The following is a 24,381-nucleotide window of genomic DNA, read 5'->3' as shown; positions in this document are numbered from 1 at the left end:
GAATTATCTCCGATGTATTTGTTGCTGATCCGCCTTTAACCATAAGTGCCAGTTCACACTACTCCGACTTGTCAGGCGACTTGGTCATGCTCCATTCTGTGCAATTGGAACCGTTCTAATAGGAGCGACTCAAGTCGCTCCGACTTAGAAAAGGGTTCCTGCACTACTTTTGGCCGAAGTCGGAGCGACTTGCATTGACTTCCATTATGTGAAGTCAGTGCAAGTCGCCCCGAAGTCGTGTCGCCATAGTGTGAACCGACACTGACAGTTAAGCTATATATCCGCTGTCATAGTTAGACTTTCTTACCATTGTACTTGCATTTTACACATTCTGCATGGTATTGCTTCTGTTTCTTACTTTTGTGATATTTTTTGGTGATTCCGTTTCCGGTGTTGTCTTTTCCTGGCCCACCTCACGTCAGCACTCACGTCAGTTAACAACTCCTCTGGAGCCCACAGGACCACCTCTTCCTAGTTAAATAAAAGACAGCCCCTCCCCCAACTGAAGTGTTCTTCTTTTTTGGCCATACTCCAGGCCACGTGTGGATTGCAGTAGGTAAGTACTTTGTTTGCTGCAAGTATATCCCCCGCGCCGGACCTACCCCTCCATGTTCAGCCTCTCATGGAGTTGGAAGACCCAGAATGTTGGAAATAAATCCTCCTAAACACTGGTTGCCCTGTGTGCCCGGCAAAGGGGAAATGGTTCCTAAATAGCATTGATATTGTACAAGTGTGGTATTATAAAAGCTCTGCAATGTCGTTATTGCCTCTCCCTTGGGTTTTTTCCTGTCTTGTATATGCAGCGCACCACACTTTGCTCCTGACTTTATTTTCAGTCTGAGAGCGGCTGTGGATGATGTCACAGGGGTCAGGGAGATGGGGCAGCACGGGATGGTATCTGCCAGGTGTCAAGCAATGGGGTAAACAGTTTTGGAGGTCTGCAGAGGAAAGGGCTTCTCTCCCTCTCTCTCTGCAGTCTTGCCAGGTAAAGACTTGTTGCTGTTGCTCCCTGCTGTGCAGTGTGTTCCTGGAGATTGGACAGTCTGACTGGTTTTGTCTCAGACACTGACAGTGTCTGCTGTTTGCCTATAGATATGCTGTCCTGGCTCCCATGCTATGCTGTGCACTCCTGAGGGTTTGACAGTCTGACTGGTTTTGTTTCAGACTCTGACTCTGTCTGCTGTCTGCCTCTGAAAGTGTTGCCTGGGCTCACCTGCTGCTGCTTCTGAAGTAAAGGGATGAAGGCAGATGCGTCTTAAAGAGACAATGTACCTGTTTTTTTGGTGAGAGGTAATATGATTTTTTTCTATACATTAGGTGCAGATATGAGCTTGCCACACCCGTTAGTGGCACAGAAGACTAGCAAAGGTAGGAGTGTGCAACGTGGGACATGGTTTTTAAAAGAGTGCTCAAGGACTGCAAATTATAATGTTTTGCATTATTTTAGCAGCAGCAACCCTGATGGTAAATTCTCCAAAAAACAGAAGACCTGCCAACGATCATCTTCACCGGCCCAGGACAATCCACATCCAACAGAGTCCTCCACAGGGCGGCTTTCATGCTCCCCAAGCACCCCATGTGGCTCTGGCTTACATGTGTTTATGTCAGAATGATAGGAAACAGGGTGCATTTTGGACCTGCATGCAGTCTGCAGTAGCAGAGAAATGAAATTGCACAGATTGGCTCACAAGGATGTGGATGTGCGAAATTCTAAGCCCTATTGAGGAGTCTATAGCAGAAAGTATGCTGCAAATATCCACGCCACAAGCAACACACAAAAAAAAAATGTAAGAGTTCAAGGATGGACGAAGAAAGGTCAGTTGCACATACTTTTGATTTCAATCTCATTGGCTCCTTTAGTACCGGGGGCCAGATGCCCTATCACCACAAAAAGCATGCAGATCCTTCCAATGGCTTTATTTTCCCATAATGACAGAGCGTAAAGCGTTGTTGGTGAAGGATGGCAGAGACCTCATCAGAAGACCAATTTAGAGTAACAGGTTCTCTAAGCTTTATCCAAATAAGATGGCTGGTGCATGTTTATGCACTGTACTTCCAGGGGTGGATGCTGCCCTCTAGCGTCTGGCGCATCGAGTGTGTCTGCCTTTTACAGAATACTTAATAATCCCAAAGAGAAATTTGGATATTGTTAAAGATCCTATGTATGGGAAAGTGAACTTGTTCACACCAGATGCAGTCCAGTACTTTTTATTCTGCATCAAGAATGCATGGACAGTGTTTAATTTGGATTCCAATGACCTAGTTCACACCAGTGCAGTGCATTCTAGTGCAGTCAACAAAGTGGAATATGTTACATTGTTTCTGTATGGAACAAACCTAGAAAGTGGCAAAACGCATTGGAATGCATGAAAAACACTCATGCAGAAACACATCTGAAATGCAGAACTTGTGGTGATCTGGCCATCAGGCTTGTAGATGATTAGGCACAGTTTCTGGAGGTGTTGAAACTGGCAGCTGACTTTTTGGTGGATGCTTTGATGGACCTAGTACAAGCGCTGGCAAACTCACAGCCATGAGAGCGTTGTGGTTATGCCACTGGAGGACAGTTCGAACTTCCACACAAGCCTTCGACATTTCCTAAAATGGGAGGTTATTATTTGGTCAAACGCTGAACAACGCAATTAAGTGAATGACAGGAGGAAAAGTCTGGATTGTGGCGAGGAGGCAGCTTCGGAGAGGAGGAGAGGAGGCAGCCATTTTTCACTCAAGCCTATTGAACTTTAGAAGGGTGCAGGAGGCCAAATCTTATAGGACAGGCTGCAGATTTAACAGATCACAGTGGAGATGCCTCAAAGTTACTTTTTACATGAAATAAAGTCCAGAGCGCGTTGCTAAGATGGCTGGAACGTCTTTTGAAGGTGCGCCCAAATAGTCTCTTCCAGTTGGGGCCAGGAGGCCTGAGTGAAGTTGATAACTGTAGACTCCTTCTGGAGGGTTTGGATGACAATCATCAAAGACCAGTGGGTCCAGAAAATGGTTAGGTGGGAGTACAATGGAGAATTCCAAAGTTGACCACTGAATTCATTTCATTCATGACCAACAGATCTCAGAATAGAAAATTTTTGCAAGATTACGTTTATGAATTTTTACAGTGCTACAAGGCTATCATGCCAGTGATGCTAGAAACATAGAATCATCTGTGGGCTTTTCTCCCCAGTTTTTCTAGTACCTAAGGCAGGAGCCTTCTAACCTGTTTCAGTTTGATGGAATCAAATGTGTACATACACACCAAGAGGTTCAAGATGGAGTCCATGCAGAAAGTCACAGGGATAGTTCAGCTGGTGGACCAGTTAGTGTCAATCGACCTGCCGACTCATACTTCCATGTACCAATCAGTGTTGAGCACTAGAGGCATGTGAGATTTGCGGTGGCAAGATGTCACTTCCAATTCAGGTGTCTGCCTTTTTACAGAATTGGCATAGCCCCAGGAATCTTTGTTCTTGATCTTGTTGGAAGTAGTGGTACCTTGGGCCAGGTGGCACATGGGCGCGTTTCAATTTGCCATCTTTAATCTAGGAGCTGGGCTGTCTATGATTTAGAAAATCTCTGTGCCTATACAAATTCAGCAAGAACTTGAATATTGGACATCACCAGTGTGCTTCTTTCCAGGCATGTGTCCCAGCCCAGGAGATAGGATCGTTCTGATGGCAGATCCCAGTCTCTGGGGTTGGGGACTCCACAATTGGAAGAAAGGGTGCAAGGCCACTGAAGCGCGGTGGAATGCAGACTCCCCAATTATCTTGAATGGAAGGAAGTCTTTTCTAGCATTGTAAGATTTTCAGGATCTTCTTCAAGGTGGCCTGAGTGAAGTTACTGACAGCAGTAGCCTATATTGCCTGCCAAAGGGACACCAGAAGCCTTTTCCTGTTACATCTTGCAACAGAAACTTTTCACTGGGCAGAGAGCCACTTACAGCCAGTTAGCATTGGTCTTCTTGCCAGGAAAGCAAAATCAACAATCGGTTCGGTTAGACAGAATATTTTTCAACAAGTGCCTTAACACCAATATTGGCCAAATGAGGCTTTCCAGCAGTAGTTCTCATGGAGACTCCACTGAACACGCAGCTTCTGATATTTGCAACGGGATACCAATGCAAAGACTCTGTCATACAAGATAGGTTCACAGTGCCATGGAATTTTCCGTTTGATCTTAGTCTCTCTCCAGGGTCCTTGAATATAAAGAAGCTTCTGACAATTTGGACATGCCACACAGGTCCTTTCCACCTACTGAGAAGGCCTTGGCTTTCACTGCTCCCCAAAATGTCATCAGCACCACCAAACCCGTTTCTGGTCAAATTAATTATTTTATGGCAAGGTCAGTGACAGCACCCCAATCCAATAAGACTACTTTAGTAGCCTGGCTATGGAACAGGCCAGACTAAATGTGCATTGGGATTCTCATCTGAGGTTGTACAGACCTTGATAAAGGAAAAGGAATTGGCAGCACTCCAGGTTGAGTCAAAATCCAGATTTATTGACTGGACATCCAAATATGACAATCGTGACAAGGTCACGATTGTCATATTTGGATGTCCAGTCAATAAATCTGGATTTTGACTCAACCTGGAGTGCTGCCAATTCCTTTTCCTTTATCAAGTTTTCACGGAGGCGAGCCGGGGCATGCACCAGTGTGAGTCATCAAGCAATTACACCACCTTGAGCAGTGAGTTCTTGTCTCTTCAATTGTTCAGACCTTGGTGAAGACCAGAAGATCATCCATGAATGCTACATATGAGAGGATATGAAAGAATGTTTGTTTTGTTCGGTAAAAGATTTCTCTCCTGTGTCCCCTGCTCTAGCCAATATCCTGGACATTTTACAGTCAGTGCTAGAGGTTGGTCTGGCATACAACTCCATTTAAGGTACAGATCTCTACCTTCTCTTTCACAGGCTGCAGATTGGTATGACCAGATGCTTCTTGCAGGCAACAATCTATATATGACATTGAATCTGAAATCTGGTGCCAGCACCCATTTGTCTAATGGTTTCATTTCCATTGAAGTTCCTCATGGTAAGCTAGTTCTTCTGACAGCAACTACTTCAGACAGAAGGATGTTGAAGATTTTAACACTTTCCTGCAAGAGCCTTTTGTGTCTATTTTTTTTTTTAACCAGAAATAGTGATACTATGTCTATCTCCAAAGTTCAATTCTAAAGTGGTATCCAGTTTCCAGCGGGACTGGGAAGTAGTCCCTCCAAGTTTTCGCACGAGAGTCACTGGGCGCACAGCAAGAAGACTTCTGTTCCTTACACATGGTCAAGTTACTAACAGGGGACAATCTTTTCATTAAGCCATCAGGTCCTCAAGAGTCATATACTCTTGGTCTACCAGGGTGATTAGATTGGCGTGCAGGAAGTAGGCCTTTCTGCTCTGAAACAGTTGCAAGCTTATTTGACTAGAGTGGCAGCAGCCTTTGGGGCATTTATGCCAGGATTGCTTCGAAGATCTATGGAAGACAGCTAGTTTGAAGTTCTTGTGTGGCCTTCGTTACTCGTGCGGCCTTACAAACTAGATGTGCGGTCAGCAAGTTTGGGACAAGAGAGAGAAATAAAAAATTTTTGCATTTAGCAGCTTTTCCTTGATGGTCAGTGTCTCTTTTCGTTTTCTCTCCCGTCCTATATTCATCTATGGCAGTGATGGCGAACCTTGGCACCCCAGATGTTTTGGAACTAGATTTCCCATGATGCTCAACTACACTGCAGAGTGCATGAGCATCATGGGAAATATAGTTCCAAAACATCTGCGGTGCCAAGGTTCGCCATCACTGATCTATGGTATATCCCATTGTGTGCTGTTGTGAGGTTGGCCAGGAAAACGGAAAATTATTATCAAATACTTACCGCAATTGACCTTTCCTGGCCTATCCTTGCGTACGCACAGGACTCCCTCCCTCGTGGCCTGTACCAGGATAGGTTATCGAACACTTCAGTTAGGGGAGGGGCTGTCTTTTATTTAGCTAGAAAGAGGTGGTCCTGTGGGCTCCAGAGGAGATGTTAACCCGTTGTGTGCAGATGTGAGGATTGGTCAGGAAAGGTAAATTACGGTAAGCATTTGATAACAATTTTCAGTTTTCTTCAAAATGCATATAAAATATTAGTGACCGAGACCTGAAAGTTGGGGGAAGTGTAAGTGTTGCCCTTAGCAGCCAGTTAGACTCTGTTCACATCTCAAGATTTTGGATCGCACGTAGAATCGCGGTGAACCTGTGAAGCGATTTTGGCTGCCATTATTCCTTAACGTGATTCTGCCGTGATCATCACACGACAGTTTTAAAAAAGGAACTACACTTGCCACCCACATTATTCTATTCATTATAACTACAATTCCGTTCAACAGGAAAAATCGCCAATGCTCCCACTAAACGATCAGATGCTGCCAACTACGATGACACCAAGAAATTATCTGGTAGAAACATGACTGGGGATTCTGGGATTGAGCATTCCCTCCTAGGGGTGGAAACCGATCGCTCTCACCGCAAACGGTAATTGTGTGAGTGTATGTATATATATATATGTGTGTGTGTATATATATATATATATAAATATATATATATTTTTTTTTTTATATATATATATATTTTAGAAGCAGTATATACTGAAAAGCACTATGATGATAATAGTATAAATAGAGACATGATAATAATAAGTGCCATATTATATTTTTGATTTGCAGACAAGAAAGGCATATAGCAGGAAAGCCTGCAAATGGTCAGCCCAGGAACAGGGATGACAAGGTAAGAAAAATGACCAAAAGAGATTTGTAATACCTCTTGATTCAGAAATTCTGTACACTCTGAAGTCAAACAATATTTTAAGGAAGTTAATTAGGACTACAGAACACCTCGCCTGCATTATCCTCCAGTGTTATGGAGATAGGAAGGGGGGGGGGGGTATACTGTAGCAGTGACATACTTCCTGTCCTAGGGTGACAATGCTGCCTCTCTAGTAAAGGAGTGTTGCCACCCTAGTAAGATCACCAGGTAAACATAAAGGAATAAAGGAAACTAATGCAGCCACCATATTTAAGGACTGGAAAGCTTTAAGATATACAATTTTTATTCTTGAGTTGAGAAACTTTTTAGCAGATTTCATGCTGGGTTCACAGCTCTGCCTGAGCTGTCATTCATTTTTCCTTTGTGTTTTGTTTAGGCCCCATTCACATCTAGCGCCTCCTGAACACGTTTTTTGCACTTGTTTATTTTACACTTTTCCATGTGACACACAAAAAGTAGCCCATTCACTTGCAAAGAAGCTCCTGCAACTTTTCGGGGTATGAGATATTTTAACACGCGTTTTAATGCGTGCACAAACGCGCAGATGTGAATGTAGCCTTATGTTCTTTTAAGCAGAACTTCATACAAAAGGGGAAGTCCACTTTCCGCCCTCCTCCCCAATCACTTTTACATTTCAAATTTTTTTTTTTTTTTTTGGAATGGGGTGTCTGGATCCTGTTTTTGACAGGTGCCTGCTCCCACTTTCGTGCGGATTGCCTAGGTAATCCGAGGAGAATGTTTGGCCCCACTTTGCCAACAGCCTTCTGGGATAGGTCAGAAGGCTGTGGGACCATTCACAAACGTGAACTGGGAAGCCAGCTGTGAAGCTGCAAGGAGTCGCAGCTCGCTTCCCTTAGTAAACATGCCAGAGTCTGGGACCCGAAGACCGACAAGAAAACGGCCCAGGTGAGCACAGTGCTGGATCCTTTGCAGTGTTAATTTTGGCAGCAAATTTCAATTAAGTTTTAGTCTTAGTCTTAGGACTAAAATGGCATTTTAGTTTTAGTCCCATTTTAGTCTTCTGCAAGTGTTTTAGTTTTAGTCGTATTTAGTCGACTAAAACTCCAGTATATTTTAGTCGACTAAAACGCCCTACATTTTAGTCGACTAAAACTCATTTTAGTCATCTATAATCAAATGGGTGTAGTTCAATTGTAATTTGTAATGCATTATTTAAGCATTTCTCTACAATTTCCAAACTCATTATATACTACTGCTGGTCCTGGAGTGAAAAATCTAATATGTTATTATTTATGCTTTGAGCATGCACCAGTGTTAATTTTTGGCAGCAAATTTCGATTTAGTTTTAGTTAGTCTTTCGACTAAAATGCCATTTTAGTTTTAGTCGTATTTTAGTCTTAAGACTAAAATGCCATTTTAGTTTTAGTCGTATTTTAGTCATCTGAATTGTGTTAGTCGACGAAAACGTTTTAGTCAGTTTTAGTCGACGAAATTAACACTGATCCTTTGACAGGTAAGTGTCCTTTTATTAAAAATGTCAATATCTACAGTGTTCGTAGCTGCTGATTCTTTTTCATACAGCCTATAGATCCTCTTTAGTGTGTGGTTTTTAGTGCAATTTACAGGCATTTCTACATTACTTTTTTTATTAATTAATTTTTTTTGCGCTTCCATAGACTTCAATGGGGCAAGAAAACATGGGTAAATGCATAAAGTATCGGACATGCCTCAGTTTTTACAATGCAGTGCAATGCAGCATGCAGATGTGAACAGCTTCACTGGAAACAATGTATTGTCATGTAAAATCTGGGGTGTATCCACGCGCTATCACACTCCAAGAGTATTTATATGAGAACAGCCGCAAACACCAAGATTGACAAATCCCCAATGTCAAATAAAGCAGACAAATAGAAAAAAACGATGCTGCGCTATTCAAGACAGATGTGCAGGATTTCTATTTTTTTTTTTCAATATGAGAACAGCCGCAAGAAATCCTGCACATCTGTCTTGAATAGCGCAGAATGAATTTTCATGTGCTGCAAAGTGTACCAGGTCTAAGTGGGGATCAGATTGGTGCCATAGTGGGAAAACAGCTGTTCTATGCTCAGCTAGCTTTAGTCTTTTATACTGTATTTATCCTGTACATCTTCCACATCTGATCATATGTTTTTACAGTTTGGTGGTACTTCTTTTAGACCTGTAGCAGAGCCGACACATTACACACCTCCTCCATCCCCACCGCTTCTGCCAGATTTTCCAACAATTGAGCCACCAAAACCCCAGATCCCAGCACATGGTAAGCACCAAAACCTGATGTGTTATCAAAGAACACAATGTTAGAGGGTAAGACTGCACAAACACTGTTTTGCATTTCGGTTTATCTCCTTGCATCAGTGGTTGTCCACTTATGAACTAAAGGGGACCTCAAAAGTGGCCCCTGACATAACCAAGGGGCCGCACATAATGTTCAGTGTATATGTAATGCATGGGTAGGTGGACTGTCAGAAACTGAAGACCTAATAGAGGAAATGAGGGTCAGAGAGTGTGGACATGATACATTTTGGCTGAGGATATGCTACAGAAGACAATACGAAGCTGGGAACATGTTACATGAGACTACACAAGATCAGTGCTATTACCCTAATCCACAGATGCCAAACACAAGGCCCACGGGCCAAATCCGGCCCTGCAGGCCATTTTATGTGGCCCTCGCACCTCTCCTGTAGCTGCAGGAGCGCTCCAGTCCTCCTCCAGACCTTATACTTTTTGCTTTCCAACAATGTCTCCAGCTTCTTCCCAGCAGCACCACAAGGTAAGGGAGGTGCACTGTGATGTAATGGAGGGTGGGGGACTCAACTTTTGATGGTGGAGAGGCTCTTGATGTCTTATGTAAGGGTAGGGGATGCTCTTGACATCTAGTCTTACAGATACAACCGGCCCTTTTGAGGGCAATCATAATGCTGATGTGGCCCGCGATTAAATTGAGTTTGACACCCCTGCCCTAATCGATGTTCCCACTACAGACTGCTGAGGTTCGAGGGCCGCAGGTTGGGCACCAGGGTATTACGCTATCATTAGAAATGGCTGTTGCATAGTTTGCAAAGACAGAAAGAGAATGCATCTGGAATATAGAAACTTCTGCTGCAGCAGAAATAGTGAGACTCTGTGGCATGTTAGCTTTTGAAGGGAGTCCAGAAGGGTACAAGACAGCAGGGCACACGCTGTAGCCAAAATTTCAATTTTGATTGGAAAAGGCTTTTACCTGAACAGTATATATTTGATGTTCTTTGTGTTACATTCAATAACAGCAATAGAAACTGTTAAAGCCAGATTTGACCTTTATAGAAATATTTTGATATGTAATGGCATAACTAACTCCACAGCAGCTTGTGTGGCCCATAATTTGGCATCTTCGTACCAAAACCACTTGATCATCCAGACAGTCAGCACCATGAGTAATATAGTAAGCTGAAGCACTGACTATTGTCCACTTGGCACAGGGAGTTTATGTGATCCTATTCAGATTCCCATTATAAGTTTGTGATCCCATTGAGGTCAGAACCTTCCATCTCTAGCTCCCAAAACTGTTCTTATTTTGTAGTGGTGATCATATGCAGCCACCATCTTTCCCTTGGGCATAGCAAGCTAGATGGAAAAAGGACACACAAGCTGCCTGACATTCTCCCTCTTCCCCCGACGATCGCCGAGTGGCCGGCGGACATCGGGTCCGCTGGTCACACGCGCGGGGGGGTGCGTGACCGCGCCTCCGCGGGCGCGCGCTCGCTCCCCAGACCCTCCCAGGCTAGTGATGTTAATTAACGTCACTCTGCCTGGCAGGGGCTGACCGCCGCAGTAAATCTACTTGCGGCGGTCGGCAAGCGGTTAAAGGCTAATGGTGGGTATTGATCCTGATGAAAACGAATACAGCAATATTATATAAAAAAATATATCATTTATTTATACAGACATACAAAATTGTATCAATGGACATATGTTCAATAAGCAAATAATACATGTACAAGAGACAGTACAGGTTATCCACTAGATCCCAAAAAAAGCCCCTCAAACCAGAGGCAATTCGTATAAAAATCTACCAAATCATGATAGGATCATGATACCAGTTCGTATTATGGGATGCACTAGTGGAAAATGTGGAATCGCGACACGTTTCGCTCAAGTCGCTTCCTCAGACGATTCCTGTAACCTTGTCAATTGAGCAGGCATGCTTGGTGTGCTAAGTCTTTGTGTCAGAGTAAGATATCTGATCCATAAAAAAAGCATGTCACATGTAGCTCCAAAACGTTTGACCCTTGATGGCCGCCAAGCAGTGTTAATTTTGGCAGCAAATTTCAATTTAGTTTTAGTCTTAAGACTAAAATTGCATTTTAGTTTTAGTCCCATTTTAGTCTTCTGCAAGTGTTTTAGTTTTAGTCGACTAAAACTCCAGTACATTTTAGTTGACTGAAACATCCTACATTTTAGTTGACTAAAACGTCCTACATTTTAGTCGACTAAAACTAATTTTAGTCATCTATAATCGAATGGGTGTAGTTCAATTGTAAATTATAATGCATTATTTAAGCATTTCTCTACAATTTCCAAACTCATTATATACTACTGCTGGTCTTGGAGTGAAAAATCTAATATGTTATTATTTATGGTATTAAGATTTGAGCATGCACCAGTGTTCATTTTGGCAGCAAATTTCGATTTAGTTTGAGTTCTAGTCTTTTGACTAAAATGCCATTTTAGTTTTAGTCGTATTTTAGTCTTAAGACTAAAATGGCATTTTAGCTTTAGTCGTGTTTTAGTCATCTGAATTCTTTTAGTTTTAGTCGTATTTTAGTCGACTAAAATTGTGTTAATTTAGTCGACGAAAACGTTTTAGTCGGTTTTAGTCGACGAAATTAACACTGCCGCCAAGAATAGGTTGATATTCAAATGTTCATTTGTTGCATAAAGAATCAAAAACGGTGCATCCCCCGCTTTAGAGAAATATGCTATCAAAAGCCAAAAATGGATTGCCAAAGAAAGGAGCCCGGTCACTGCCGATATATCCAACAGCCTCTCCACGTGGTGTGCACGCTAGATCATGTACTCATTTGTGGGCTGGTGTACATCATATTCCATGGTAGACCTGTGCAGTCTATTCCTAGACAAAGGCTGTACAAAGTCTGCATAGGCCAGGAATAAGGTGGGATCCAAGAAAGATTGGATCTTCAGCAGACAGAGTATACAGCAAGTTTGGACACTTGTTTTGTGGCAAGATATCCATGGTTCTCCATTATGGGAGAACCAGTACCAAGGTGGCAGTTTAGTTATTAGACCCTCACAGTTTTTTTTTTCTTATAGAGTAGGTGCAGGTACTCTCTCCAGCCTGACCTACCTCTGAGCACCATCCCTTGTCTCCACCCCCCCTCTACCTCCTAGTACCACTCCTTTTATAGAATACAGAGCCAAGTATCATTTTGTGGCGTTAAGTAATCTGTACGTAATTGGTTAATGATAATAATAATAGACCTCCCTGGTAACAACAGATCCCTCAGTAACCATAAATCCTTCTCAGCAGCAATAGACCCTCCCCCCCAGGAACATAACATCCCCCCAGGAACAAAATACACCTCCAGCTAAAATAGATCTCCACCAGTAACAATAGTTCTGCCTCAGCAACAAAAGACCCCTGCTGGCAACAATACCAGCCAGCATCAATAGACCCTTCCCCCTCAACATAGGAACCCCAGAGCAAAAGATCCCCCACCAGCAACAATATTCCCCTGCAACAGTAGATCCCTCCAGCAACAACTGCAACCCCCTGCAACACTACAACCCCAAGCTACAATAAATCCCCAGCAGTCAGAATCAATAGACCCTCAAGCACACCCCAGCCCCCTTTGCCAGTACATGCATTCTGTGGTGGAACTGCTTTCCCTCATGGTCCCGCTGAGAAAAAAGCTTTAGCTCTCATTATATGATACTAGGCTGTATACAAGGAATCTGCTAAAGATGCAAATACCGTTGTATTCATTGAATCTCTTTTAAGCTTTCCTAGCATGCTATTTTGGTGCGGTTTGCATTAGGGATTTGTATACAGGTGAATCTCATAAAATTAGAATATTATCAAAAAAGTGGTAGAGTGGGTACCTTACAGCATGTCCTCTGGGAGTGTCCCTCCCTTACAAGCTTTTGGAAAGCAATTTTCCAATGTATGGCATCCATCACTGGAATCTTAACTCCTCCCAAACCAGAGTTAGCATTATTGAATCTAAACCTTGAACTATACCCTTTGACATATAGACAAATGATTGTACATCTTCTTTCGGCTGCCAGAACTTTAATACTACGTAAGTGGAAAACCACCGACACCCCAAATCTTTCTGAGGCAATTATCCTAGTTAATGAGAACTATAAACTAGAAAAAGCTTTATCCTTCAACGCTTTAACCCACCACATATTTCAAAAAGCTTGGTCGGAGTGGCCCTATTTTAACACCTGATACTAGAAGTTTATAATGTAACCTTTTATTTCATTTAGCTCTACTCATTCTGATCCTGGAGATGATGGGGGGTGTCAACGACCCGTGGCTTGGTGACATAGTTCCCCTAGGGGTTCTGAGTCGGGGTGGTTCGACTCCTCTCTTCTCCTCCAATCATCAGAATAAAATATGTTTACCTTTACATGCATGATGTCAAAGCACTCTTGTACGAAGCTTATAACTATCGTTTGAAAACTGTAACATCCACTTTTGGATAATGTTCTACCTTGTTGTTGTTATTTTCTTATTTTCTTATATCACATCCTGTTGATGTGATTTCCTGTTTTTCTTTTGTATTTGAAATTCAATAAAAATTATTGATTGAAAGAATATCATCAAAAAGTTAATTTATATTAGTAATTAAAATTCAAAAAGTGAAACTCATATATTTTATATAGATGAATTACACACAGAGTGATATATTTCAAGCATTTCTTTCTTTGAATTTTGATTATGGCTTACAGCTAGTGAAAGCCCAAAATTCAGTATCTCAGGAAAATAAAATGTTACATAAAACCAATAAAAATTATTTTTAATATAGAGATGTTGGCTTACTGAAAAGCATGTCCATGTACAGTATAGTATGTACTCACTTGGTCGGGACTCCTTTTGCATGAATTTCTGCATACCATGATCATTAGACCAAGTATTGGTATTTTTGGCAGTGTGGGCAGGTGCAAAGTCCTGCTGGAAATAAAATCAGAATCTCCATAAAGCTGGCCAGCAGAGGGAAGCATGAAGTGCTCTAGAATTTCCTGGTAGAGGGCTGCGCTGACTTTGGATCTGATAACACACAGTGGACCAACACCAGCAGATGACATGGCTCCCCAAATCATGGAATATTCAAGTTTTCTGAAATACTGAATTTTGGGTTTTCACTAGCTGTAAGCCATAATCATCTAAATGAAAAGAAAGAAATGCTTAAATATATCACTGTGTGTCTTTGGTCACAGTTGGTAGTACATTTTTACAGATCACAGCCACAATCTTTTTAACTTAGATTTGTTCTCTCTTTCATTGTATAGGTGAAACTGTTCTGGAGCAGCTAAATCGGGTAAGAGCAGAGCGGATCCAGCTAGAGAAGTCACGGGAAGAAACAATTAAAAGAACCAAAGCATTGCTGGAGCAACAAAAGCTGAGACGTCAGCAAGGTACCAGTCGGTATTGATTGGCTCAAAGCTCAATTTCCTATGGAATGAGTGTTTTCTAGGATGTGAAAAGCAGAACCAACAGGCATGGCAACAAATGTGGTTATTTATGATGTAATTTGGAGAAAAAACACATCAATTGCAACACGCTTAGGTGTGAAGCTTGCCTTAAAAGACATCTCTACTGACTCTGACCTAGAACAAGTGTACAGATCAGGAAAGCCAAAGTGATGTCAAAGATTCTGATCTGCACAATGCTTCTTGGTCAGTCACTTAGAAAGTTACAAAGCAACTGAATCACTAACAGCCAGGGAACCAGGATTCTCATCAATGCATGTTTTCTTTATTCTCTTTTAGCAAGGGATTCCTGGAAAAAGAAGTATTTTGAGACGAAGAAAGTCACAGCTTCCCTGGAGGAGACTTTTACCAAGCTAAATAAAGAGCTGGAGGTTTACTACCAGAAACTTCTGGGACAGCTAGCAGCCCGAGACAGTAAGAAGCGCGCCAAGCACCCCACGTTGGCCGCCAAGTCCAAGGTACCTGACCAGTATAGGGGGAAAACTGTTGGGGGAGACCTTAGTTTATCCATTTTTATTTTAGCTTTGGAAAGAGAACAAAAAGGTTGAAACTTCAGCTAGTACATTTTTTGCCACGTACAGTTGGGGAGATTTACCTCTGCTTCCTGTCCCAAAGCTGCAAAAAGAAGTAAGAGGGAATCTCTACAAAATGAAAGGGTAACTCCACTTTGGTGGAATAAATAAAAAAAAAACAGTATAGCATAATAAAGAATCGCTACACAAGCCATGTTGCAAATTAATGTAATTAAAATAACCTTTCCTTTTCAATCTACGGCCACTGTAATTTCTGCAATATGGCAGCCTTGAGGCATTCTGTTCATCATTGGTGTACAAAATGCCCCCCCCCCCCCCTCCAATTTGTCATTTCTGGCTTGTTTGATTGGCTCACTGATTTTTCCATAAGTCTGCACTAAGATATGAGTCACATTGTAGGCATCTCCTACATTAGGAATTTCACTTTTGGTGAGATACCCTAGGTTCACATCTATGCGGATGTGGTTGGCGCGTTTTGCGTTTTCGAACCCACGTTTTTGCATTCAGTTTTCATGTGTTTTTTTTTTCACTTTCAGAAACTGTGAATAGCTGGATTTTGAGGAGTGGGCTGGGAAGATGGCCAGGGCATCTTTAACAACCGATGAGTCATCAGCTGTCGGGGGTTCCCCGCTGACAGCTGAATATAAAAAAAAGATATGCTGGCAATAAAAAAAAAAATTGGGAAAAACGGTGTGGAGTCCCCTCATTAATTCATACCAAGCCCTTTGGTCTGGTATGCATTTTAAGGGGTGGCAAAAAATGGCATGGAGTTCCTCCCAAATTCCATACCAGACTCTTATTCCCCCCCTCCCGCACCCCCACGAACCATACCAGGCCACATGCCCCCAAAGCACCTTGTCCCTATGTAGATGGGGACAAGGGCCTCTTCCCCACAACCCTGGCCGGTGGTTGTGGGGGTCTGCGAGTGGGGGCTTATTGGAATCTGGAAACCCATATGGGAATGGGGTACATAGTATAATTATAAATTATCATATTGAAATATATCTTTTTAGAATCAGTCTGGTGAAACAAACAGCTTTTTTTCCAGAGCAACAAAAGGTTGGCATCTGCTACAAAGTTTGTTAAAATCTCTGCAATGCACATTGATCATCCAGAGGGGGTTGTTTTTCCTTAACAAAGGCAGAGTTACTAATATAGGGAAAATCACCTTCTAGACAGATGTCACCATAACAGCTGTCCCCAGATGTAGCCCTTACCTTTGGATTTCCCATCATATGTTTTTCTTGGTGACAATGGTCACCAGGACAAATAGAAGGGGGCAATCTACTCAGCAGGGACACAGACAGCAATAGAAACATGACAGTGTTTGCAACACATAAAATAAAATAAAAAATGTGGCTATACATACACTTTAACAGTCAGAAATGACCATCCCATAGATAAATCAGCAGATAATTTTAGCCCAGATTTTTTGCTGTATGAATTTGTAATGTATATGCTGAATTTCCTTGTTTGGAAATAATACAATTTTAATATAAAGTCTACGCGCACCTGGAATATTTATTCAAGTCTTGGGTAGACAACAAGGAGTCTATGTGTGGGCTACTCTGGTGATAAGATCTGGAAGATTCAGGCCATAGTAGAAAATGATCTCTCCATCATGTGGATATAGGTGTATTACTCCTTTTGCTGCATCTACCATAAAAATCCAAAAGCAAGTAAATGGCTTTTCTGAGCTATTGTATTCTGACAGTGGGGAGATTTCACCTCCGTCAGAATTCACATTGATCAGCTTTGCACACTATAGTCTGCAGAGCTGATCAAGCGGGGAAAATCCAACAGGGCGGTTGTACAGAAGTCGATTGGTAGATCAACTTCTGTGCAACCACAGCGCCAATAAATGGATCGAAAGTCAGACGTTCCTTGCTGAATCAGCAAATTTCAATCCATGTATGTCCGGCTTAAACCCTGATTGGCTGCACGTCAGTGTTTAGGCTAGTGGTTGGGAGGAGCTAAACCCTCAGGTTAACCTCATAGTTTTTGCCGGTTGTGTGAACAAAGCCTAAAACGAACATGCCTCCTTAGAGAACGGAAAATGTTCTGTGTCGTCTGATCAATAATTCACCTTTACTATGACCAGAAAAATTTTAACTTTGTCTTCTTCATTGTGAAATCTCTACAGAACTCTACAATTATTAAGATAACTACCAAACAGCATGAGCTCGATGAGCTGAAGCGCAAGTTGGAGAATGCCAGGATCAAACTCCTCATTGAAATCAAGGTATCCATTTTACTTTAGCAAACTCTTCACTTACCCAAATTATTATTATTAAGGATTTCTATAGCACCAGCGGTTTACGCAGCGCTTTACAATATTAGAGGGAGACAGTACATATACAATACAATAAAATACAAGAGGATTAAGAGGGCCCTGCTCAGAAGAGCTTACAATCTAATGGGGTGGGGTCATTTGAATGACTAAAATTCCCCCATCACATGATACAAAACCAGAAGTCTGCAGGCATATCGTTATATATTTTATTTTAGCATCCTGTACTCCCCTTTACATCAATGCGTGGAAGAGGAAGGATCTGCATTTTAAGGCTCCATCCACACCTGAGCAATCTGCAGCCACTCTTTTTTTTTTTAGCTTTTTTTTAATTTTTTGCTTGAGTGTTTTTGGAGACACTCCATTCATTTGAATGAGCCTCCCTCTGCTCTAAAAACGCTCAAAAAGAAGCTCATGTATCAAATCTTGGCACAGAGCCAGGAGCATTTGCGGTCACGCTTTTTCCTCAACTGTACCGCGATTTGTTGCTCGACAATCACCCCAAAATTGCACTGCTTTTTGGGTGCCATTAACCACTTAAGCCCCGGAAGATTTTACCCCCTTCCTGACCAGGGGTTTTTTTGCGATTCGGCACTGCGTGAATTTAACGGACAATTGCACGGTCGTGCGACGCTGTACCTAAACGAATTTGACGTCCTTTTTTTCCAACAAATAGAGCTTTCTTTTGGTGGTATTTGATCACTTGTGTGATGTTTTGATCATGCGCTATAATCAAAAAAAGAGCGACAATTTAGCAATAATAAAATTTTTACATTTTTTATATGAAATTCCCCCCCAAAAAAATGTAAAAATCAAAATTTTTTTAACATTATTGGCCAATTTGTTTTCTGCTACATATGTTTGATAAAAAAAAAAAATCACAATAAGCGTATTTTGATTGGTTTGCGCAAAAGTTATTGCGTTTACTAAGGGAAAGATTTTTGTCATTTTTGTTGTTTTTTTTTTTTAACGAGTAATGGCGGCGATCTGCGATTTTTTTTTTTTGCTGGACTGCGACATTGCGGCGGACAGATCGGACCCTTGACTGACATTTTTGACACTTTTGGGGGTGCCAGTGACATTACTACAGTAATCAGTGCTATAAATATGCACTGTTACTGTAAAAATGACACTGGCAGGGAAGGGGTTAACTTTATTGGGGAAGGAGGGGTTAAGTATGTCCCTAGGGGCGTGTTTCTAACTGTGATTGGACATGGCTACTGGTGTAAGAACAGAGATCAACGGTCCTACATAGTAGAACCGTGTGATCTCCATTTTTACACAGGGGAGAATGACAGGCGGCTTTGTTTATATTAGCCGCCTGCCTTTCCCCCTTCACGGCGAACGATCGCGAGTGACCGGCGGACATCGGGTCCGCCGGTCACATGCACTGACTTGTTAGGGAACGAGTCGGGGCGGGCGCGCGCTCGCCCGCTATTGGCTCACAAGCTAGTGACAGGCTAGTGACGTACCGGCAACCGGTTAAGAAATAATGACATCGCAAAGGCGTTCCAGGTTTGGCCACGATTCTGGAATCGCTGGCAGAATCGCGGCAATTCCGTCTGTGATCCAGAACACCTAGGTGTGAATGGAGCCTAAAACCATTGTGGCTCTGTTGCCTTGCACAGTCCCGTCAGTCTAAAACTGTGAACATGCTAGCAGGAGGGGGAAGAGCAAGTCTTTTGGGGATGTCTCTACCAGCTTTGCACATCTAGAGAGGGACATTTTTGCCCATTCTTCTTTGCAAAATAGCTCAAGCTCTGTCAGATTAGATGGAGAGCGTCTGTGAACAGCAATTTGCAAGTCTTGCCACAGATTCTCAATTGGATTTAGGTCTGGACTTTGGGCCATTCTAACGCTTGAATATGCTTTGATCTAAACCATTCCATTGTAGCTCTGGCTGTATGTTTAGGGCCATTGTCCTGCTGGTATGTGAAACCTCCACACCAGTCTCAAATCTTTTGCAGACTCTAACAGGTTTTCTTCTAAGATTGCCCTGTATTTGCCTCCATCCATCTTCCCATCAATTCTGATGAGCTTCCCTGTCCCTGGTGAAGAGACATGATGCTGCCACCACCATGTTTCACAGTGAGGATGGCGTGTTCAGGGTGAGTGCAGTGTTAGTTTTCCGCCACACATAGCGTTTTGCTTTCAGGCGAAAAAGTTCAATTTTGGTCTCATCTGACCAGAGCACCTTCTTCCACATTTTTGCTGTGTCCCCCACATGACTTCTCGCAAACTGGAAACAGGACTTCTTATGGCTTTTGTTTCAACAATGTCTTTTCTTCTTGCCACTTTTCCATGAAGGCCAGATTTGTGGAGTGCACAACTAATAATTGTCCTGTGGACAGATTCTCCCACCTGAGCTGTGGATCTCTGCAGCTCCTCCAGAGTTACCATGGGCCTCCTGGCTGCTTCTCTGATTAATGCTCTCCTTGCCCGGCCTGTCAGTTTAGGTGGATGGCCATGTCTTATTAGGTTTACAGTTGTGCCATTCTCTTTCCATTTTCAGATGATGGATTGGAGTGCTCCGTGAGATGTTTACAGCTTGGGATATTTTTTTTTTTTATAATCTAACCCTGCTTTAAACTTCTCCACAACTTTATCCCTGGCCTGTCTGGTGCATTCCTTGGCATTCATGATGCTGTTTATTCACTAAGGTTCTCTAAGAAACCTCTGAGGGCTTCACAGAACATCCGTATTCATACTGAGATTAAATTACACACAGGTGGACTCTATTTACTAATTAGGTGACTTCTGAAGGCAATTGCTTCCCCTAAATTTTAGTTAGGGGTATCAGAGTAAAGGGGGCTGAATACAAATGCACGCCACACTTTTCAGATATGTATTTCTAAAAAAATGTGAAAACCAACTTATCACTTTCCTTACACTTCACACTTCTGTGCCACTTTGTATTGGTCTATCACATAAAATCCCAATAAAATAAATTTACGTTTTTGGTTGTATCATGACAAAATGTGGAAAATCTGAAGGGGTATGAATACTTTTTCAAGGCAATGTAATTATATTTAAAAAAAGAACATAATAATTACAAAAATGTATTTTATATATTTATTGATGTTTTGATTAAATGTACTTTTTTTATTTGTATAGATTATTGACTATGGTATGTAGTAATATTAGTCTTTTATATATTTTTGGGTAGCACTGTATGTTGTATATAAAGTTTTTTTTTTTTTAAATATCATTCAAATATTTTTACAGCAGCCTGGGTTCAGGGGGTTGGGTTGATCACAGAAATTTTTGTATTTCCTATCTGACAAAAAAGTGCCCAAATCACAAGACGCAAATCTGTTTTTATATACTTGTGTGTTATTTGGCTTTAAAACATTAATCCAAGTTTCCTTAGTTAAGTGATCCTTAGTTTGGCTCACATCACGCCATGTTGTTGGTGAGAACTCTTGTACATCGCTTTCTTGCTGCCTGAATGAGTGCGCTGTGCCCTGGGTGGTGATCCTGCTGCTGGAAAGTCCTAGTTGAGGATATTTTCCTCCCATTTCCAGTTCTGGATATACAATAGGATGGGGACTGTCAGCATGAGGGGCAATCCTATATTTCACAAACGTCATTGCCACCAGTGTAACCATCAGATTCACCCACTACTCTTATTCTGGTGACAGCAGCAACACATTACTGTCCCCTCACTTTCCATCCCAGAGACAATGGTGACCAGGCCAGCAAGTAAAAGGTAAATGTCCCTGGTATGGATGTAGACAGCAATAAGAAATGGATTGTTAGAAAAAAAAAATAAAAACATGCTTTTCTTTTTCTGTTTTAGATGAGGAAACAGGCATCTTTGGATCTGGAGGTGCTAAAAGCTGAATTAGCCCAGAAGAAAGCCCAGTCTGGAATAACCAGCCCACCATTGTATTCCATGTGATGTCTTATCCATACAGGAGTACACGGACAGTGATGTACTCTTCCACTGACTGTACACTTTATTTTCAATTCTTGAAATAATGCCCTAGAACCAGAACTGACAGTTTATGCAGAAACTTTTTTTTTGAAGACTTTATACATAGGACTTTATTCTTTTGTTTTTATAAAAAAAAAAAACTGGATATGTTTCATTGTGTAAATAAAATGTTACATAGTTTGTGAGGTTGAAAAAAAGACATCAGTCCATCCAGTTCAACCTGTGATGTGTGTTTGCTGTTAACTGTACATTGTATACCCCTCTATGTTGTGGTCTTTAAGGTGCCCATCTAATAGTTTTTTTAAACTATCGATGCTCCCTGCTGATACGACTGCTTGTGGAAGAGAATTCCACATCCTTACCGCTCTTACAGTGAAGAACCCCTTACGTATTTTAAGGTTAAACCATATTCCCTCTAGTTTTAGTGAGTGGCCACGTGTCTTATTGTATTCCCTTTCTCTGAAAAGTTTGTTCCTTATGCTCGAGTCACCACCAGTACAGTATTTGTACATTGATATCATATCCCCCCTCAATCGTCTCTTCTCCAGAGAGAATAAGTTCAATGCCTGTAGTCTTTCCTCATAGCTGATGTCCTCCATTCCCCTAATTATTTTTGTTGCCCAGAACTTGACAGCATACTCCAGATGTGGCCGGACCAAAGTCTTGCAGAGTGGGAGAATCATCTCTTTATTTCTGGAGTGAATCCCCTTTTTTATACATGCCAGTATTTTGTTGTCTTTGCTTGCAGTGGCTTGGCATTGCATGCCACTGCCAAGCCTGTTGTCCACTAGGACCCCCAGGTCCTTTTCCATCTTAGATTCACCCAGAGGTCCCCCCCCCCTAGTGAGTAGCTTACTTTCGTGTTTCTGATGCCCAAGTGCATTACTTTACATTTTTCAACATTGAACCTCATCTGCCATGTAGTTGCCAACCCCATTATTTTGTTCAGGTCCGCTTGTAAGGTTACCACGTCCTGCATAGAAGATATTGGCATGCTTAGTATCATCCGCGAATACCGAGATTGTGCTGGATCCTCTCCTCTAGGTCGTTTATGAATAAATTAAACAGGATTGGTCCCAGGACAGAACCTTGGGGGACCCCACTTTCCACACCCGCCCAATCTGAGTACTCCCCATTTATCACCACCCTCTGAACTCTCCCCTGGAGCCAGTTCTCTATCCAGGTACTCACTCTATGGTCCATACCAACGTACCTTAGCTTGTACAGTAAGTGTTTGTGGGTAACTGTATCAAATGCCTTTGCAAAGTCCAGATACACCACATTCACAGGCTTCCCTTTATCTAGGTGGCAGCTCACTTCATCGTAGAAGGTTAATAGATTGGTCTGGCAGGAACGATTTTTCATGAATCCATGCTGAATACTACTAATAATACCGTTTATTACTAAAGTCTTGTATGTAGTTTCTGAACATCCCCTTCAAAATCTTGCAGACTACTGATGTTAGGCTGACCGGCCTATAGTTACCCGGGATATATCTCGGCCCTTTTTTAAATATTGGTACCACGTTGGCTTTTTTCCAATCAGCTGGCACCATACCCGTCTGTAGATTATCCTTAAAGATCAAGAGTAATGGTCTGGCTATCACCTGGCTGAGCTCTTTAAGAACCCTCGGGTGCAAGCCATCCGGTCCCGGTGATTTATTTATGTTAAGTTTCTCTAGTTTAGTTCCAAGTCTATCTTCCGTTAGCCATGGCGGTACTTCCTGAAGTGTATTATTTAGTTTAGCATTACAAGCTGGGTTCGTGTAGCCTCCCAATTCTTTTTTGAAGACTGAAGAGAAGAAATTATTTAACACTTTCGCCTTCTCTCTGTCCTCTAGCTTCCCTTCGTGGTCTTTTATGAGGCCAATGTGTTCTGGCCTCACTTTCTTACTTTTTAAATACTTAAAGAATTTCTTGGGGTTTTTTTTTTTTTTTTACTCTTTTCCGCTATATGTCTCTCATGTTTTATTTTAGCTGCCTTGATATTTCTTATTGCACTCTTTGTATTGCTTAAATGCTGCCAATGACCCCTCAGTCTTTTTATTTTTTGAAGGTCTTTTCTTGAGTATGAATATACATTTTTATGTTGGAGTTTAGCCACCCAGGGTTCAGTTTTGCTCTTTTAAATGTATTTCCCTTTGGAATGCACTGGCCAATCCCTTTGTTTAGTATGCTCTTGAAGCACTCCCATTTTTCCTCCGTGTTCTTTGTTCCCAGGGTTCTATCCCATTTGATATTTTCTAGCAAAGAGCGCAGTTTTGGGAAATTGGCTCTTTTGAAATTCAGTGTCCTTATTTTATCCTTGTGTTTCCTATTACTATGATTAATACTGAAACTAATTGACCTATGGTCACTATTTCCTAAGTTGCCTCGTATTTCTAGATCCGTGAGCAGGTCTGTATTGTTGGTAATCAGTAGGTCTAGTACCGCATTGTTTCTTGTCGGTGCGTTTACCATCTGACCCATGAAATTGTCCTGCAAAACATTTAGGAACTGCCGAACCTTGGATGAATGCACGGTTCCTTTGCCGCACGCAGGGCAAATATCTCCTAAACCGTGCAGGTTTAGGAGATATTAATTGTACCTACAGGTAAGCCTCATTATAGGCTTACCTGTAGGGAAAAGTAAAAAAATTGAGTATACTACCGCTTTAAATATTTACTATTGATTGCGCTGATTGTTTTTTACTTCATATTGACATGGATTCCAATGGTTTTGGTTCACAGCAGTACAGAGTGTTCCAGTGCAGTCAATTAAAGTAGAACATGTTATATTTTTTCACAATGGAACGTGGCAATACGCACCAGAATGCACGTCCTCAACTGAGATGAAGAAAAAAGCGCACAGAAACGCAACAACATGCATCCGGAATGCAGACAGTGTGGTGGGAACCGGCCCTTAATATTAGGTCTACTAGTTACTAGAACTATAACCAGCTGAAACATAAAAATAAACATTAAAAACGTTACAAAAAAAAATAAAAAAATAAAATGATATTCAGTGATGTTAACAGTTAATTATTTATTAGCCTCCCCCTTTCTGTTTTTTGGCCCAACTTTGGGAAATTTGAAAATTTTACCTTGCAGTGAGGCTGAGCATGCACAGCAA

The 24,381-nt window shown here is 41.7% G+C and overlaps 1 protein-coding gene across 1 annotated transcript in view; it reads left to right on the top strand.

Annotated features, from left to right (window-relative positions):
- SPATA1 (spermatogenesis associated 1) overlaps positions 1-21,249 on the top strand; it is a 55,699-nt gene extending 34,450 nt beyond the window's left edge. Inside the window, exons 6-12 of the mRNA XM_082266105.1 lie at positions 6,357-6,501; positions 6,693-6,753; positions 8,929-9,049; positions 14,311-14,436; positions 14,791-14,969; positions 17,188-17,286; positions 21,134-21,249. Coding sequence (XP_082122231.1) covers positions 6,357-6,501; positions 6,693-6,753; positions 8,929-9,049; positions 14,311-14,436; positions 14,791-14,969; positions 17,188-17,286; positions 21,134-21,235 — 833 coding nt within the window. The 3' untranslated portion in view covers positions 21,236-21,249. The remainder of the gene's footprint in view (positions 1-6,356; positions 6,502-6,692; positions 6,754-8,928; positions 9,050-14,310; positions 14,437-14,790; positions 14,970-17,187; positions 17,287-21,133) is intronic.
- The last annotated feature ends 3,132 nt before the right edge of the window (positions 21,250-24,381 follow it).

The sequence above is a fragment of the Pelophylax lessonae genome (genome assembly GCF_965119305.1).
Source record: "Pelophylax lessonae genome assembly, chromosome: 8".
NCBI classification, from domain to species: domain Eukaryota; kingdom Metazoa; phylum Chordata; class Amphibia; order Anura; family Ranidae; genus Pelophylax; species Pelophylax lessonae.
Note: the sequence above shows the minus strand (reverse complement) of the source record. Positions and strands in the feature narration are given on the sequence as shown.